Source organism: Anarhichas minor, unplaced genomic scaffold (assembly GCF_050575085.1).
Source record: "Anarhichas minor isolate MPS153535 unplaced genomic scaffold, ASM5057508v1 ptg000022l, whole genome shotgun sequence".
NCBI lineage: Eukaryota > Metazoa > Chordata > Actinopteri > Perciformes > Anarhichadidae > Anarhichas > Anarhichas minor.
This window is the reverse complement of record NW_027466468.1, coordinates 3,690,632-3,708,257: the sequence shown is the minus strand read 5'-3', so window position 1 is coordinate 3,708,257 and position 17,626 is coordinate 3,690,632. Positions and strand designations below refer to the sequence as shown.

The window sequence follows — 17,626 nt, the reverse complement described above, 5'->3', positions numbered from 1 at the left end:
ACAGTACACACACACACACACACACACACACACACACACACACACACATATATATGCCTCTGGAGAGAAAGCTCAAAACAACAGCACAAACGGAAAAATAGCAAGGACATAGTGAATATGGGGATGACACTCAGGATCAGGACATTCATAGAGAAAACATTCGTATGCTTTTGCACCGCTTAAAAAAAGCTCTAGAGGGGGACGATTGTTCTAACCGTCCAGCAGACTGTAAAACGCTCCATAAAGTCACACTGTAGCTCACTGTGCCGACGCAGAGGCAGAAACTGGGTCATATTGATTGTCTGCACGTTTGATTGAATGTGCGGTCCGCACAGCCGGATGATAAACTCCACTGTCGGTGGAAAAGTTGTTCACTGCGAGTGATTTATTTTATTTATTTATTTCTCCGTCGGCAGCTGTCTAGATAACCTTGTGTTTAATTAAGCCTTCCCTTTGGTCAGAGATAGATTGAGTTGTTTCTGCCTCACTCTGCCTCAATGCAGGTTTAGAACACTGACTTCATCCCAGGAAACTGCATCTGGACAGACTTTTCTCACTCTTATGGTTGTTACCTATTTCTTATGTATTAATTAGAAACAACCAACATTAAGCAGATCCTCATTTTGCTGCAGATTCCCCAAAGGCCTTATGAAGTGAAGTCTACAGGCTCCACTGTGAGAACCTCAGGTCTGATGACAGAGTACGTGTGCACTATTGCAGGGTTTTTAAGGCCCACCTCTGATTGTTCTGATAACTTAGAAAAAGGAGGAACAAATAAAGTGGGCTGTAGCCTAAAAATGTTATGCCACTGTCAGCTAATGACAAAAATAAAAATGCTGCTCTCCCTCACTCATCTTGTGATGCCATAATGAATCAAAATGTAATGTATTTAGGGTCATATTTCCTCACCACACGTTTTGGAGCTTTTGATGATGCTGGGTGGTCTCCCACATCACTTTTTTGTTAAAAAAAAATAAAATAAAAATTGTGTCACTGTACAAAACATACAAATACAGATAGTGGTTAAATATTCCAGGTGACATAGTGAAGAGTTTGTCAAACACGATGCAAATTTGTTCATGCCCGACTAGCAACAGAGCTCAGAATGTCTCATCCATCCAATCCATTTGCTGGTGGCATTAACTGTCCATTACAAGAGGATGAACTCTGATGTTTTCAGTGAACTGCTGCCACTGTTAAGCTAAAGTATCAACTTGTACACGAGACATGGTCTATACCTGTTATCAGCGTCGGAAATACACGAGGGCAAAGGGCAAAAATGCCCCTAAGAAATATAATTTTATCGTAGCCTATATGACCCAGTCCAGTTGCCATAGAATGTTTTTGATTTTCGCCTTGACTGATGTTGCGTGTGCGTGAAGAACCAAACTTTCTAAACAAATAAATAAATGGAGCGCTTCTTAATCAGACCTGTGACTGCGGTCAACTGAGCAGACACTTAAATTGTAGTGCACCTACATGCTGAAATTCACGGTAAACGGCGCAGATCGGGAGCGAGCGAACGACTTTGAAAGCTAGCGGAAAGATTAACGTGAGACAACATCCGGTTTCTTCAGACGAACATCCGGTTTTCAGAATAAGATGCCAACAAAGTATACATATTGCATAATGGGAATTAGATTAAATGAATTATATTCACATCAAGTATAAAACATTCTACCTGCATCTCGTGAGTTAAAGGGAAAATACACCTAAATTGTGTGCAAAGTGTCTTTATTCTTTGATTTGAGGGTTGCTGGAAATTAATAATACCTGACTGACAGTCAATTAAGATTTTACTAAGCAAAAACTCTGAATTTGTACCTTTAAATGGCACATTTAAAAAAATGTTAAGGTGCTCTAAAAATGTTTTTCTCAAACATTCCACACAATGACTGATGCATAAGTTCAGGACAAAAATGGGTAATATCACAATATTTAAGGTGCGACAAAAATATCTTTCTCAATAATTCCATACAATGACTGATGTATATGTAATCAAGGCATCGTTGACTTAATAATTGTTAATAGTTGTTTAAAAAATGTAATAATAACAATAAATAACTACAAAGAAATAAGAATAAAATTGAATATGATTGTCTGATTTATGTTTGTTTTTTGTTCATAAAATCTAAGAAAACACTTTGAATCTGTAGACTACTGCTTAATAGTCTTATTGCCATTTGATGACAATTGCTCATATACTGTAAGCCTAAATAAGTATATTTATTATTTTGAACAAGTTTCAAAAAGTGCCCCCAATTTATTTTAAATGCCGCTGGATTTCAGTCAGTGGGGGCAAAAATTGCCCCCTCAAAAATATGTAAATTTCCTACCCTGGCTGTTATAAATGTAAAAGACAGGTCATTTATTAAGCACATTTCCTCCAGCCCCACCTTCAGGACACGACATGTCAACTTTAACAGACCAGTTGTGTTACTTAGTTTTTTTTAATCATAACCTTTAGTCTACCTCAGGACAAACTTAAAGGGTAACGTTGTTATTTTCAACCTTTTCAACCCCCTACGTTCCTGTGTTTTTGTGTCAGACTGACTAATGGGGGACAACATGTTTTGTAATTGGTCCACTGTTGAAGGAGAACACTGCAGACAGCAGCCGCTAAACAGACTGTGATGTAATCGCTCGAGGCGACTCTGTCTATGTACGTCCACTAAAAGTGCCTGTTTTTGCCACGAACAGATTATTATAAATGTCTGATAACATTATGGAAAGAACCCTACAGAGAAATAAAACCCATGTCTTTACCTGTCACTTGATCCAGTCTGTTTGTTATTGTGTGTCTCGTCAGGAGAAATCTCATTCTGAAATACTGCACCAATTTTAGAAAATGTTGTTCCCATTAGCCACTTGGACACAAAAACATGGGAACATAGGGTTCAGGTTTAAAAATACCCTCCAACCCTTTTAACCTCACTGCTGCTTGGTTTGGGTTTTAATGTCCAGACTCCAGGAGCTGCTTGCAGCAGTGTTTTAGGATTTTAGTCTTCTCGATTTAAAAGCTCGGCCGAGGAGATTGACAGGAAAGTGAGGCCTTCTCGCGCTGACAGGGAGCATGGCGCCTCTCGTCCATCCCCGCCTCCCTCACGCCGTCTCCCTCACATGACCTTTTATGGCAGTAAGTTTGCACGCCGACCCCCAGGGCGATGTTCCCTGCTTGACTTATACTCTGCCCCCCACGCCTGAATAAGGAGAGGAGATGAGGCGCTGCTCTGGTGAGCACAGAAAAAAGCTGTGTTGTGTTGTGTGTGTGTGTCTGTGTGTCAGCGACCCATCCTGCACACACTGACACACTGGATCAGTTAGACGTCTGCACGCACACGTCTGTGCACGCTCCTCTTTAATAATAATAATAATATAATGCCTCGGACCTGTGATAGAAAGGCTCGGTAGAGGTGGGAGGAGTGAAGTAGAGCGAGCAAATGAAGCAGTCAGGGAGGAGAGGGTTGAGAGGAGAAATGATCCGAGGAGAGGGAGAGGATGACTTGAGAGAGAAGGAAGATGACTTGAGAGAGAGAAAAAGCAGCACGTGTGTTTTCTGATCAACCCGACTCACCGGCTGATTGTACATCCGAGCACGTTCCTCCCTGTCACCATCCAGTGCATTTCTCAGAATAGAGCAAGCAGGCTATTAAAGAGATGGGACGACCAGAATAACGATAGCTAGGTTGTAAGGTTGTATAATGTTCAGTGTTCGAAGCGGGAGCCACAGGCGGACACACACAGATGTCGCTTATTGACACAACATCACGTACTGTTTTTATCGAAAGCCGTTAACAGGCCAGAGGGTTCGTGCATTTTAAGTGTGTGTTTTTCCTCCAACAGTTTCAGATTTCACTTTCACAGGTCAGTCATCATCTTTGAACCTCCTTTTCTTTTTTAAAGAAGGGGTTAAAATCAAATCAGTCAGCCCTTCTTATCTTGGTTATAGGGCGAGGGCTGGCGGGAGGGAGAGCAGCGTCTCGTCTCTTTCCAGCAGCGCTGCCATGATACCTGAGTAATTACTATACAGGGCTTACACACATCAGTGAGCAGTAACCAGGCAACCGGCCGGCCGGCGACAGAAGCAGAGACTTTCCCTCAGCATCTCGGATCTATCTGCTCACAAACAATGACTGTTCTAAGGGGGGCCTAGTGGGGGCCAGTGCCCCACTAATATTGAGCCCAGACCCCCCTCCGGCCCCCCTCTAACAGTGGCGAATATGCTCGTACATTTTTCACCCCGCATTCATCTCCAGAGTAGGGGATTTGTATTTATGTCGGTTAATACAGAATGAGTTTAGAACCACTTCTCTCAAGGCATGAACTGTTTTCAAGGATTAATCATTTTATCTGTGATTTAAAGTACAATATGCAGTTAAAAATTTTTTATTTTGACAAAACCGTACGCACAAGAGATCAGAATTGTATGATGGATTAATAGCCTGTGTGGTGTAATTCCTCCTGGACCGTCCTGAACGAACAGCGCAGGTTTTCCCTTCAGTCTTTGTCCAATCAGGGCCAAAAAACCAGAACATGTTGGATCTGCATACTGAGGAGTATTTGTAAAGGTTGTATTCATTAATAGGACTATTGGCAGGAATCTGGCGATTCAATACGTATCGTCATACAAGGGCTACGAGTCGATATATTGCGATACTGTGAGAGGCAATATACTGAGAATTGTTTAATTAAATTGAAGGAAAACTGTCATAGTTAAAGAACACACTACCATATGCATCAAATCTGAGTAAAAAATGCAGTTGAAACAGTTATATCTGCGTCAGTGTTCAGGCAGTATGAGTTAAAGACGGATTAGCTAATTATTTGGCAGAATATGCTTTTAACACATTGAAGCTTGATAATTGCTGACTGGTTGTTATGGCTATAGTATGTTGTCGTGTTTCTGGCCACCTGATGAATCAAACTCACCTTTTAGCTCTGGTTTGGTCTCACCAACCCATTAAGAAGATGCTGCTTCACTATGTTCACCAGCTAGCTTCTTACTGTGCGTGTCAGCTGGAGGTTGATGAGAGTGATGAGACTGAACCTAGCAGTACATTTGTGGGCCAAAAAAAATGTGCCGAAAGATGCTAAAACACTGAAGACATACCGGCTTTAAATAAACAGTATTCTATTTCAGTAAGACTTTATTCATTAAAGGTTCAGCAGGTTGATTTGACTAGCTTTAGTGTAAAAGGTTCAATCATAATTCTGTTTCATGAAGTCTAGACTGGTGTCCCACAGTTTCATTTCAACAAAGAGAAACACGTTGTCATCATAGTAGCTGAGCTTGGTAATAAAGGGGCCATTGTGTGCCACTTCCATCTGGGTTTTGCCAGTTTGTCTGTTTCTCCACGATTATTTTCCGCAGCCCACCACACAGTAATCTCCTTACACTGTGTTTTTAGATAATCAGATTATATATGAATAGGGATGCCGCCTGAAACTCGATTCTAAATAGGAATCGTTCCAAATGAGTAAAAACCCTGAATATTGATAAGGTCCGGAGTTAGCGGTTCTGCTATCGGTTCTTTAGAAGTTACAGAGTGAGATCTTGTCTCTCTGTCTCTATGCCTGTCTCTCCGTGAGGGGCGGAGTCGTGCTTTACTCCGACACACACACCGACTCCAGCTCAGTACGTGAGACACGCATTATGTAAAGAGAACAGAAATACTCGAGTAGATGCTGAGAACTCTAGTTGTATCAAATGCAATAATACCCTCACAAGCAATGGAGGTAACATCAGTAATGTATCAAAACATTTGGCAAACAAGCAGATCATGAATCTGCAGAAATGCAGTTTTCCACTGTTTGTTGAGCAGCCGTCCATCCTCCACTGCAGGTAACGTTAGTGATGCTTTACAGAGTTTGATCATAAGAACAGGCTAATCAATGAAAGCTAATTATTTAGCTGCAAATGTATTTTAAAGATTTTGGAACTTTTTTCCAGATCCAGGAAAAGGAAATCCAGTGATAAGTAGTGATAACTCCATATCACGTGCTGGAGAGTCTGAGTTTGAATATTATATTCTGCTAATGTCAGATTACACATGAAACTGCAGAACTAGCAGTTCCTCATCAGTTGGATTGAAATGTTAGTATCTCAATTCACAGTAAAGCGGTGCCATGGTAACAGCTTTAAGTGCCGAAAGAGCAGTCTAGTCAGCCATGCAGCCGCATGCTCTCAAAGACATGTCTGCTCTCATGGTTAAAGATTACAGTCTTTGGATTAGGACCCCCCACTGGGTTCTAACTAGACATGGGGGATCATGTAGGTGAAGGAGAAGACCAGTCAAGTTCCATGTAGCGATGGCAATGAAATCACCTTTAAAACTGCATTTGAATTTCCATCACATCCTTTAGTGTCGGGCACAACAGAATTTATTGTCAGACCTTGAACAGAACAACATTTCAGACGTCACGTTCTCAGGCGCCGTCCTCTGTCTCAGCTTAACCTTGCGCCGCTGAATCACTCAGAAATATAAATTAGCCTCCAATAGCATTAGCAATCAACTAAGAGCCGGCGTGTTTATTGTGCACTTTCCATCAATGTGACAAGTCCCCCGGGTCAGGGGTTTCTTCTCTCGTTCCGTTGTTAATTAGCGGAGCTGCTGTGCTGACTGGAATGACAAAAAATCTGAGCTTCTGAAGCCAGAAATGTAAAAAACCCTTTGAAACGGTAAAGGCTCAGGACAGACCTTTACTCACCACCAGGGCTCATAATTACCATTTCTGTCTAACAGCTCATCGTGGAAGTAAATCGAGGCAACGCAGTTCATCCACACATTTTCCAAAAACCTCACCTTGTGTTACCTGTGCACAAATAATCGGTAACATCCTGGCTAAAGACCCCTGAGGACGATCATTGGACTGTTGGTGACGGGAGTATTTCGTCAAATTAAAAAGTCTACAAGGAATGGTTTCAAAAACGTAGGTTAACAACCTTGGTTAAAGCTCATATCAACATTGTGTGGGTGAGCCCTGTGAAGTTAACATTAGAGAGTCACAGAAGCATATTACCACTGGAAGCTCATAATCATGCGTCTCACCCAAATCACTTCCATCTACAAGCCAGAAACCCATTTCTGTGAAGCAGTCTGCTCCCTGTCCACTGTAGCGCGCATCGGTCCATTACCGTGATGAGGAAAAAGGGTCCTGAATCAAAGGAGCTGATGGCAGTTGGCGGTCCTCCAGATGGCACAGGTGTGTGAATGTGTGTGTGGACGGTGGCAGTTGAGAGCTGTTTGCTCAGCATTAATGGACGTGAATGTGTACTGTCATCTTCATGGGAAAGCACACGTCCTGCTGATTCAGGTGTGTGCAGGTCACCTGTGTCTGATAACCAGAGCAGCTGAGAGAAGACATTTATCATCACACAATTTGCTGGGTAATAGTTGGTACTGTATCAGCAGTTTTCACACGTACCCTCATATAGCACATGTACTTTAGAGCGTAGAGTGTTGGAACACCAGGTTGCAATAGAATATAGAGGATGGTTTATTGTGATATTTTGGTTCAAAGAAGTCATTAGTACTATCTGCAATAGGACGGTGATATGTTTGTTATTGTTTGGCTCTGGAGTCCATCATATTGAATTGATCGTAGTAAGTTTTAGATTTTGGTGGTGAAGGTCACTGAGACCTCACGTGCGTCCCATTCTCGTGAACGTCCCAGGAAACAACAGGAGGGAATTTAATTTCATCTGGCACAAACATCCTCTTGAACTTAACAAATTTGGTAGTTCGAGGTCAAAGATCAGGTGACTGTCATCTGACTGACCAGATGCAGACTGTGGGTATAAGCTTTGCCATTGGCAGCACATCACATTGTTAGCAGCATTGTCCTCCACAAGCTGCTATCTGCGCTGTGGCTAGATCACCGTCGCGGCGTCCTGTGCTCAGCGCCGCCCAAGACGATTGTGATTGGTTTAAGGAAATACAAATAAGGGTTTTTTCCCCTCTATACCAGAATGATAACGTGTTGAGTCAGCCCTTTCTTTAGCGCTGACACAGAAGATATCTGTGCTGACATTTTGGACGGACGTGGATGTAAACTCTGACTTGACTGGATGGTGGATGCACAGAACCTCAAGGAGGCCTTTTTATTTTTATTTTATTAGCTTCATTTGTACACAAGTAGATATCGTGGGTCTAGAGTCGCAGCCCTTTTATGCATTGCTCCCCAAGTCTAGGACAGGTCGGCAAGATAACGGTCATGTGTCTCACTTGTTGATAACCAGACAGGATACAGAAAGCCTCCCATACAAGCAAGAAGCTCAGATGCCTGTAGTTCAGACACAGAGCCTCACCCGGGAACTATTGATACCATGTGTCCTGTATCCCATAAAAAACATAATCAAGTTATATCGATCTTTCTTTCAAAGCATGCCCTCCTTACTACATTTTCTTTTTTAAAGGATGCACATACAAACATCAGGGTCTAAAGTATCTGTTACTCCATGTGATGTGTCTGTTGTTGTGTGATTTCAGCACGGGCTGCTGGCCTTCAAGTTCATCCTGACCTTCCTCATCCCAGATGTTCCCAAACACATCCAGATCAATCTGGCCCGCCTGGAGTTTGAATCCCTGGAGGCCCTCAAGAAGAAGGTAAAACCTGACAACACAGTCACTTCAACGTAAAGCCACTCGACAACAACAGCGACGACTAATACAAGAAAAGAATGCAGCACAATTAGACGATTGTAGGCTTCTCATGTTTAGAATATCGGAACCAATTTATATATTTTAATGACGGAACAAGCCTGTCATATTGTGGTGGACCCTTTAAATACATCAAATTAAAATAAAACCAGTAATACAATAAAATAAAAATATACATGTTATTAGCATTGAACGGTCAGAGTGTCTACTTATGAATGACATTACCTATCAAGATGCTGGAAAGGATCTATTCTATATAGCCAACGAGGGGAAACCAGATAGTATTATATATTATAAATCATCCGTTTAAAGGTAACCTCGGTTTCTTGATTTGAAGACGCATCATGACCTCCTTGATCCAATGTATAAAAGAGCGAGGGCTTAAAAAGGGTTAATCGTGGCGCTAACAGTAACACGAGTCTTAGGCAAAAGGTTTGTGAGTGGATGTCTAAAAGAAGCAGCTGAGTAAATACACAACGTCCTCTGTGCTGCATTGTCCACAGAAAGTGACGCAAACAGAACTTTAGTTACATTAACTAGTGAGAGAGACACGAGTGCAACAAGATAAGCTGTTTCTGAAGACTGATGAACTGGATTCAATTTATCTCTGCGCTTGTTTGCTGCTGTTAAAAAATAAAAATAAAATAAAAAAGAAGAAAGTTTGTGAAAAATCCAGACCTTGAAAATGTCTATAAATAGACATGGGTCTTTAAAAGTGCTTGAATTTATATATTTTGTGCAAGAATATAAATTAAAGTTCTGATGTTTGTATTTACTATGTAACAGCACAGTTGAGAAGTGCTCACACATTCCAGGCTCTCTTTGTTTAACTCTTCTGTAGAGCCTGCTACTTCTCCGTGTTGTTGCAGTAGTTAACCTCCATCCCTGTCTCAAACTCTGCCGTGTTGGGTCTTTGCATTAGAGGGTCCTGGGCTTGGGGAATCCTTGAATTTTATGTTTGAGAAGCAGTGGGAGCTCTGGGCATGTTATCCGACTTCCAATGAAACTCCCGCATTACTACATAGACGCATGCCCTGGCTTCTAAGAGTGACAGAAGACCATGAACAGATCTCTCAGCACTAGATGTTTCATATGTGTGCGTGCTTCTTAAAAAGGAGCAGCACACACACAAAGGGGAGGTAGTCTGATGCCAGAGACGCTGACAGGGTTTGAGCCTCCGATGCACAGCACTAGGTCATGTCTGACCCCATTAAGGAAGGTCCTACTGCAATGTGTTGTGGTGATGGCCTTCAGCATTAACAGTGTGTGAGAGTTTGTCCTCATCAGCACTGTTATCCAGTTCAAACGCTTAGTGACCAACAGGCTGGTTCTTCATATCAAAGTCAAGGACGCTTCCTTGGTAGGACGAGGACTGTTTTTGTTTTACACATGACATCAACAGTGTCTGTCAACGTCAGTATGTTCCCAGATACTAAAACCTCCCACAGACTGATCACAGAGGGAAACAGATGGCGTGGTTTCAAATGACTTCCTTTGTTTTCTCAGCCTCAACCAGCAGGAAGCCAGATTCACACAATTCTCCCGCTTTGGAAACCTGAGCAAAATATTCAGTTTCCACTCTTATGGAACAAACCAATTAAAGCGGCAATCATCAGCACACTTGAACAGCTTAACGTTACTGACCTGCAGTGGGAATTCATTGCTTTAAAACCAAAATGGTATCGTGTATATATCACACCTTTTACTGCAGAGCTAGTCTTTAGCTCAGACGCTGCTGGAGAAGAAGGTGTGTCTGCTTTGTATTAAAAGCACAGATATAATCGACACATAATGGGCGTGTGAGCATTAGTCCATTGTGAGGGACTAGTGATTAGCTGTCTAAGAATAGACTATATTCAATTTTGTGTATCAATTCCTAAAAACATTTTAATCCATTTTCCAGTAATAGTCTACATGCAGTACATGATGTTGGATGTTATAAGGACATAAAGTGATAAATCAGATCCCTCTGTTCACAGTTCTGAACTTTTATGCATTTGGCGGCATGTTCTTAATACTTTTACATAGGGGTGTCATGATAAACCGGTATAGAGAATAATTAAATAATCTCTCGCCTCTTAAATCACGTATTTCTACAGCTATGTTACAGACTCTCCCCTCCCTCTACTCGTATCTTAAGTGTAATTCATCTGATAAAAAAAGAGTCAAAAAGCACAATAAACAAAGTTCAGAGATGAATTTGACTGATAGCATTTCATTTTTCTGATTTTTATATAGATATCGCAATAATATCGTAATCGCGAACTCTTTTGGCCACAATAATCCTGTCGGGAAAATGTAAAATTGTTACAGCCTTAAAATGACAGTTTTCATAAAATACAATTAACAGAATTGCAATATATGGCGAAATATGGCAATATATTGAATCCTCCACCTGTATCATGATACATATCGTATTGCCAGCATCTTGCCAATACACAGCTCTACTGGTGACCATGTTAACCAAGTTCTTCATGTGTGACCTATGAAGTCAAACTCCGCTAATCGCTGTATAAGCAGTTTTATTTGTGTAGATATAATTCTTGCATTGCGATGGTATTGCTGATAGAACATTTTGTCCAGCCCTAGTGTATCTTCTTCTGATTATCGTGTATAATCAGAAGGTTATGTCCTCACACATACATTAGGATAAACACACACACACATGGTGGTCCCGTTGAGGCCGTAATAACTCCCTCGTCAGGCTACCAGCCTCCCCACACAACGTACACAGCGATGTTATGCTTACGTCCATTACAACATGCTCGCCCATAGCTTCCCATTTAGCATTAAGTATGAGCTCTTGATGCCTGTCCCAGAGCACTTTGCCGAAGACAAATGGCGTGCCCTATGTTAATAGTATTGACACGGCTCCTCCGCGGTAAAGCATTAGCTTGCTCGGCACCGCAGCCATTTGTTTGATGTGGGCTGACGGAGGCTGAGTGCTTTTCTGATGAGCTGTGTGGCTCTTGGTTCATCATGTCTCTCATGCGTATTCTTTGTCATACGTCTGCTGCTGCACAGTACGCAGCCATTTATACATGTTTGACCCTTTACATACAGCTTCCCCGTCCTCAATGTACATAATCCGGTCGTTGTAACACAGGTTACACACAGATTGTAGGTCAGTCCTTACCCCTGAAAGGTCACAATTCACATTGTTACATTAGTCTGTTGGATAAAACAACGCTAGTTTATTTCCTGTCCTGGTGACATGCTTGCCATGGCCTGGTGTATCCTTTTGTTTCGTTGGGTGTGATCAGTGTTGCTCTGTGGTCTCTTGCTTCTGCAGAGATCGCTCCGTGGAGGGTGAGTAGCTCTGGCTATGTGAGTTTGGGTGATATTTGGTTTGGAGACTGGAGTGACGTTTTAAAAGGGTTTTGTGTTTTCTCTGTTGAGCACTTGGATGCTCATCTAATCTCCTAACTCCAGTGGTTTGTTTGTGAGTCTGTGATATAACATGAGTGAGTTTGGATATTTAGCAGAATCCCCTTTTCCCCGGCTATAACTGGGATTTAAACCAGTCGATTTAACAGTCAGCATGGCATCATACTTAACCTCATCACAGGTCATTTACTCAAGTTAAATGTATGTACCGGTGCGTAAATGGTTTCCTTTCCCCCCGTAGCTTGTTGAAGAGCCCTGTTTGCAGCGGATGAGTCTGTTTGACCTCAGACACGCAGGCAGACAGACAGAAAATCACTGTGACTGAGTTAGAGACAAATAAAGGTAGTTAGACTGCTAGACGATGCACAGCATTACAATGTATTGACTGAAGCAGACAGAAAGACAGTCGAGACGGTTGGGGAACGAAATTAGGCTGCGTAGTTAGAAGAAACCAAATGAACACAAATGTTGCAGAAACATTTATATTTGGGTTTTGATTATGTCATCTTCTTTTTGTGGCGTTCAAACTAGTGACGCCAGAGTTGGTGTGCACATATTACAGTAGGAGGGAAGAACTACACTCAGACTCTTAACTTTCATCAGCATACATTGACCCTCACGCAGGACAAGGACAGAGAGAGGGTGGAGCTAAGTGAAACTTGATGCTAAATATATTTTTAAGCGACAAAAATGTTGCACTTATCCTCCATGAACTGAAAACACACTGTGAAAGAATTACAGTTCTTAGATACACGGACAAATTCCAGACCTGTCAATCACAGTAAGCCCCGCCCTAAAGCATCCCCTGCTTTATGGTCTGTTTGACTCTAAATGGACCATCATTTACTAAATGAACATCATGCTGTATTGAAGAAGACTTGAAACTAGAGATTGAGACCATAAACTCATGTTTACAATGTTTACTGAGGTAATAAATCAAGTGAGAAGCAGAGTCATTCTCTCATAGACTTCTATACAACCAGAGGAGTCGCCCCCTGATGGTCAGTAGAGAGAATGCAGGTTTAAAGCACTTCTGCATTGGTTTCACTTTTCAGAACCGGAGTTTGCTGCCTGGTACAAACGCATGTTTGACTTCTCATCATAATACCTTAATCTGAATGAATTTGAAATGACAGAAATGAACTAAAATAATATTCTGTTCACCATATCATCATCATCATACTAGCTGAGAGAAGCTTTTTAGACTTCATCATTCTTCTCAGCAGATGTCGGCACATCAACTTCTACAGATCAGTAGTTGCTGACAGCTCCGACTGCAGGCTATGATATTAATGTAGCTGCTCATTGGCTCTGTGCCAACACGCACACCGACAGTCACAGGAGGGCATGTAGGATGAAGTGGTGAGGGAGGTCTCACGTTCCCACAGGAGACACTTGATCAGATGGACAAGTGACTTTCTTGGCTGCACTTCTCCAGCTACAAGTCACCTTCCTTCACACCGCCATCTGAGCAGATCAATCACAGCAGAAAGAACACTTCATACCTCAACCCTGACTTCATTAGACAGAGTAGATACAGCTGAGAACTTCCATGTGATGTCATCGCAGTGAATACATATGAAAAGACACTTCCTGAAAGCATCCCTGTATTGTACACATGCCTCCATGGACTGTATGAAAAGATGGACGATGCGTCTCCCCTTCCTCCCACTGTACAAAAATGAAGCCAAAATAACCTGGATACGGGCGCCGCCATCTTGTGCAATTGGGGCCAGTGTCTGCGCAGTAGTGACCGGGAAGTGGTGCCGTGGTATCGAGGTCCCGCCCATACACCAGCCCCGACCCAATCACGAGCCGAGCACGGCCGCATCTTGTTGGCGCGAGAGCCAGCTAGCTGTGATGTTAGCACCACAGTAGCCGTTTGGCTAGAAAGACACAACAGCTCACCATAGATCTTAATAAATACATTTATAATCAAACTGACACGGCAGGCTCGTGATTCGTGTTTAAGAAGCGTCATCTGTGTGTCTCATACAACAAACATGGCAGTACGACGGCACCGGCTAACCTATGGAATTGTTGCTAAGCTAGCAAGCAACACGGTGAGTGACTGTGAACCATGTACTATATATAAGGATATTTATATACAGTCTATGTTTGAACCAGACAATCACGATTATGGAAAGTTACATCCCGCCACGGTCCCTGAGCGTGTCCACAATATCAAAGGTGAAGAGTACGTTGTAGTTGCAGTACATTATGTCACGGATTACTACAAGTGGTGGGTGAAGCGGAGGTTACTGTCCCCAGTGATGTCTAAACAACGCACCGGTCTAAATATATACAACGAGTGCTTGGGGCTGGTTCTGGATCGCTGTTGCCGGACTGTAAATAATTGTATTCAATATCGGGCTTTGACCAATAAACGTCAGTATGTAGAGCTGAAACAATTGGCGAACTAATCGATTAGTCGATGGCCGACGAGTGGCGACTCTTTTGATGATGGATTAGTGGTTTAATGCTGCGGGTAATGTGAACATTTGCTGCTAGAATTCAGCAGTGTTTAAGGAAGGATCCATTAAGGCCAGAGGCCTCCATCAGACAGTCACGCAGGGATAACAACTCTCACCCTTCATGCTACATGCAGAGTGCTGTCATCCCAGCCAGTGGCCCCCCCTCTTTGTGTTAGTTACCGGTTGATTGTAAACGGAAGTTAGAGCGTCTTTAGCTTCTGTACTGTGACGTATTCTCCAGTGAAACAGAATATTTGAGCGGCGTGCGGTTACCAGAGGGGTTGAAATCATATCCTTTGCTTTTGATTGGACCGCTAAAAATGGGGCGGGCTTAGAATGTAGTGCGCTACGGAGCACTGTTCACTCCACACACACCTCCCTTGTCGCTAAAACTTGCAGATTTATTTATTGATAGATGGATGTCGTGATATTGATGGTGCTAGCTTACGTAAGCACACGTCGTATTTAGTTTACAGAAAGAAAAGATGATTGGATTTTGATATAACTCTAGATATATTGAGATTTTGTGTTAAGTAGGCGCACATATCACCAATCTTTTAAAAATGTAAACTTTAGTTTGAAACTCTCCTGATTGGCCAATAAGCAGAAGCTACAGCTCAACAGTAAACCTTTAGCTAAGAACTCGTTTAGAACTCTGTGGAAACCCTCTGAAAGAAGTAATCCCACCCTCAGGCCAATAGGAACCTCCCTCTGTGGCACGCTGTCATAAACTGCATTAGAGTGGCACAAAGCCACCACTCTGCTAACACGTGTCCTGCTGCAATAGTGACTTTTCAGTTCAGTGTTGAAACAAACCCTCAAGTATCTCTTGATATCACGAGTAAGAGTTTAGAGGTATTCAGTTAGAGCAGTTATTATCTTTTTACTTTGCAAACCCATCCCCTCAGAAATCCCTACAAAGCTGTGGGCGTCCTGTTCATTAAAACGGATTCGTTCTCTGGATTCTCCGGTCTTTCAGTTCGTAAATTAAAAAGGCTTTAATTGCCTCTTTTGGTGTTTAGCCCCCTTGAAGAATCCGCTCAGAGGGCTAAACGGCTGCCTCAGCACAAACCCCTCCGTGGAAACAGTCTGTGGGACAGAAGAACCGGCCGCTTCGCGTCTCGCCAGAAGCATGAAAGAATAAATTGATTACAAAGTAACTCTGCCAAGATCAGGCTCCGGGGAAGTGGAGCGTCTTCAAAGCTGCGGGGCGTTATTAGAGAGCAACCGGGACGCGTTGGAGAGCATCAGGGCCAACCGTCTGTACAGTACGGCCCTTATTCTACACACACACATACACACACACTGTCTTGCTCTTTTCCGCTCCCGTGTAACCTCGTGGAAAAAACCCCAGCGGTGTTTGGACAGCTGCGAGAAGATCCGCCCTGTGTTTCAGGATCAGGTTTTGGCTCGCGGTGCAGCTCCGGCTCCCCTTTCCCTCTAAAGCTGTGCGCTGTCAGCAGAGCGCCACTAACAAAACCCGCCTGCCGCTCCTGCAGGTCTCTGTGCGATCCAGAGAGCTCGTCCTCAGTCCCCAGGACAGACCCCCTCGTCCCCCTCGCTCACGTGGAACGCTGTTTTTAAAACACTGCTCAGAACTTAACGACATTGTGAGAACAGAAAGAGACATTGTGTCTCTGGGTGACTGAGGACACAGGTACCACTGGAGAGTGAAGAGGTGTTCACTCAGCATTGTTGAACACCAGAATCTCACTTGCTGTTCTCCAGTTGACTGTCTTAGTAGGAAAATAGTTCTAATGAACACTGGATCATCCAGAGTTAACCAGGGCATGGCTGACGGTGACATATGGGTACAGTTTGAAAAGGCCCTTGAGGCAAAACTGTGATTTGCGATATTATTATATATATAAATACAACTCCCTTCACCTCTCTTTATAAAAAGGAATCTCGGTAAATAAAACCAAATGGCTAGAAGCTTCTGATTGTGGTCCTCGCATCCATGGAGCCTGTTGTGCTTCAGGTGTTCCAGACGCTCTCCAATCATTGACTGTGTGTCCACCATGTATTGCATTAGAAACGTACATGAATAAGACTATCCTGCTGCCTGCTTTCCTGTCTTAGCAATTAGTTGTACGGGTCGTTGCAGCCTCTGACAGGGAGTTCTCCCGGAGTCGGCGGATGCTCTCTACTCCCGGCGGTGGTCTCCTGGCCGCGGGAGATGACGGTGTGGCTCATTTACTCGTTTATGCCACTTCGGATTTAATCCAGGAAACGAAGCGGGACCGAGCAGCCCCTGGCACGGTGAACACACAGAGGGCGTAACGTCAACTATCAGGCGTCTCCCAGACTTTCAGTGGTTTGGTTGAATTGTGCGTATTCTTATCTTGCTGTTACTTAGTCGTTAGTTACTGATTTACTGATTGTGCTCTCAGAAAAATGGATGTGGGGCCCTGAATCTTTGAGGCTTACTGAGGCCGCTCCATTGTAAGTAAAGTAAAGAGTGAACTGACGGATGTTTACGATGCACAGATTTTACTGTCGGCCTTCGTTTTCTCCTCCTAATAAGTCTGTTTGGTTCCGACCTGTCTGATCTCCACAGTCAGCTTGACGTAGTGTTAATAAACGGGACCAATGAGACGTCCTGTAAACGGCACCAGGGCCCACAGAGCTCCTCCTCGGCTACGTGCACATCATCACAGTCATCCTGGTGGGAAGCTGCTTTCTGCTTATCATTCCAATAAACTGCACGGCTACTGTACCAAAGCAGGATGGATGCCAATTCCTTTTAAATAAATGACAGGCTGACCCGCACATGCAGCACGTTACTCCAGCGGAACAAATCCACATGAACCTGTCGCTGTGTTTCAGAAAATGCTCGAGGCCTCGGAGCTCAGCAAGACCGTCCAGTGAGGAGGAGAGGAGGACCTGCAGACGGTGACGGACCGCCGGCACCCGCTTCACACAGTTTATACAGGACACATGTACGTATCAAGACCACACCCCTACGGAGCTCGTGGGGCTGATTTTATTTTTTTTGCTTATCTGCAATATCTTCAAAGCATGAAGACCGAACGGGCGGCAGACGGTTGTAGACACATAGCTAGTGCGTCATGTTGGTCTGTGAAGGAGATGTCGGGGGGGGGG

The 17,626-nt window shown here is 43.2% G+C and overlaps 1 protein-coding gene across 4 annotated transcripts in view; it reads left to right on the top strand.

Moving 5' to 3' along the window:
- The window catches only part of ano10a (anoctamin 10a), a 40,614-nt gene extending 22,988 nt beyond the window's left edge, over positions 1-17,626 (top strand). For 2 of the 4 annotated variants that reach the window (XM_076096575.1, XM_076096574.1), the window contains one exon: positions 633-2,772. In XM_076096575.1, coding sequence (XP_075952690.1) covers positions 633-869 — 237 coding nt within the window. In that variant the 3' untranslated portion in view covers positions 870-2,772. Of the gene's footprint in view, positions 1-632; positions 2,773-8,489; positions 8,607-11,952; positions 11,970-17,350 lie in introns of those variants that run through there. The other 2 variants (XM_076096577.1, XM_076096576.1) reach the window with 2 other exon arrangements.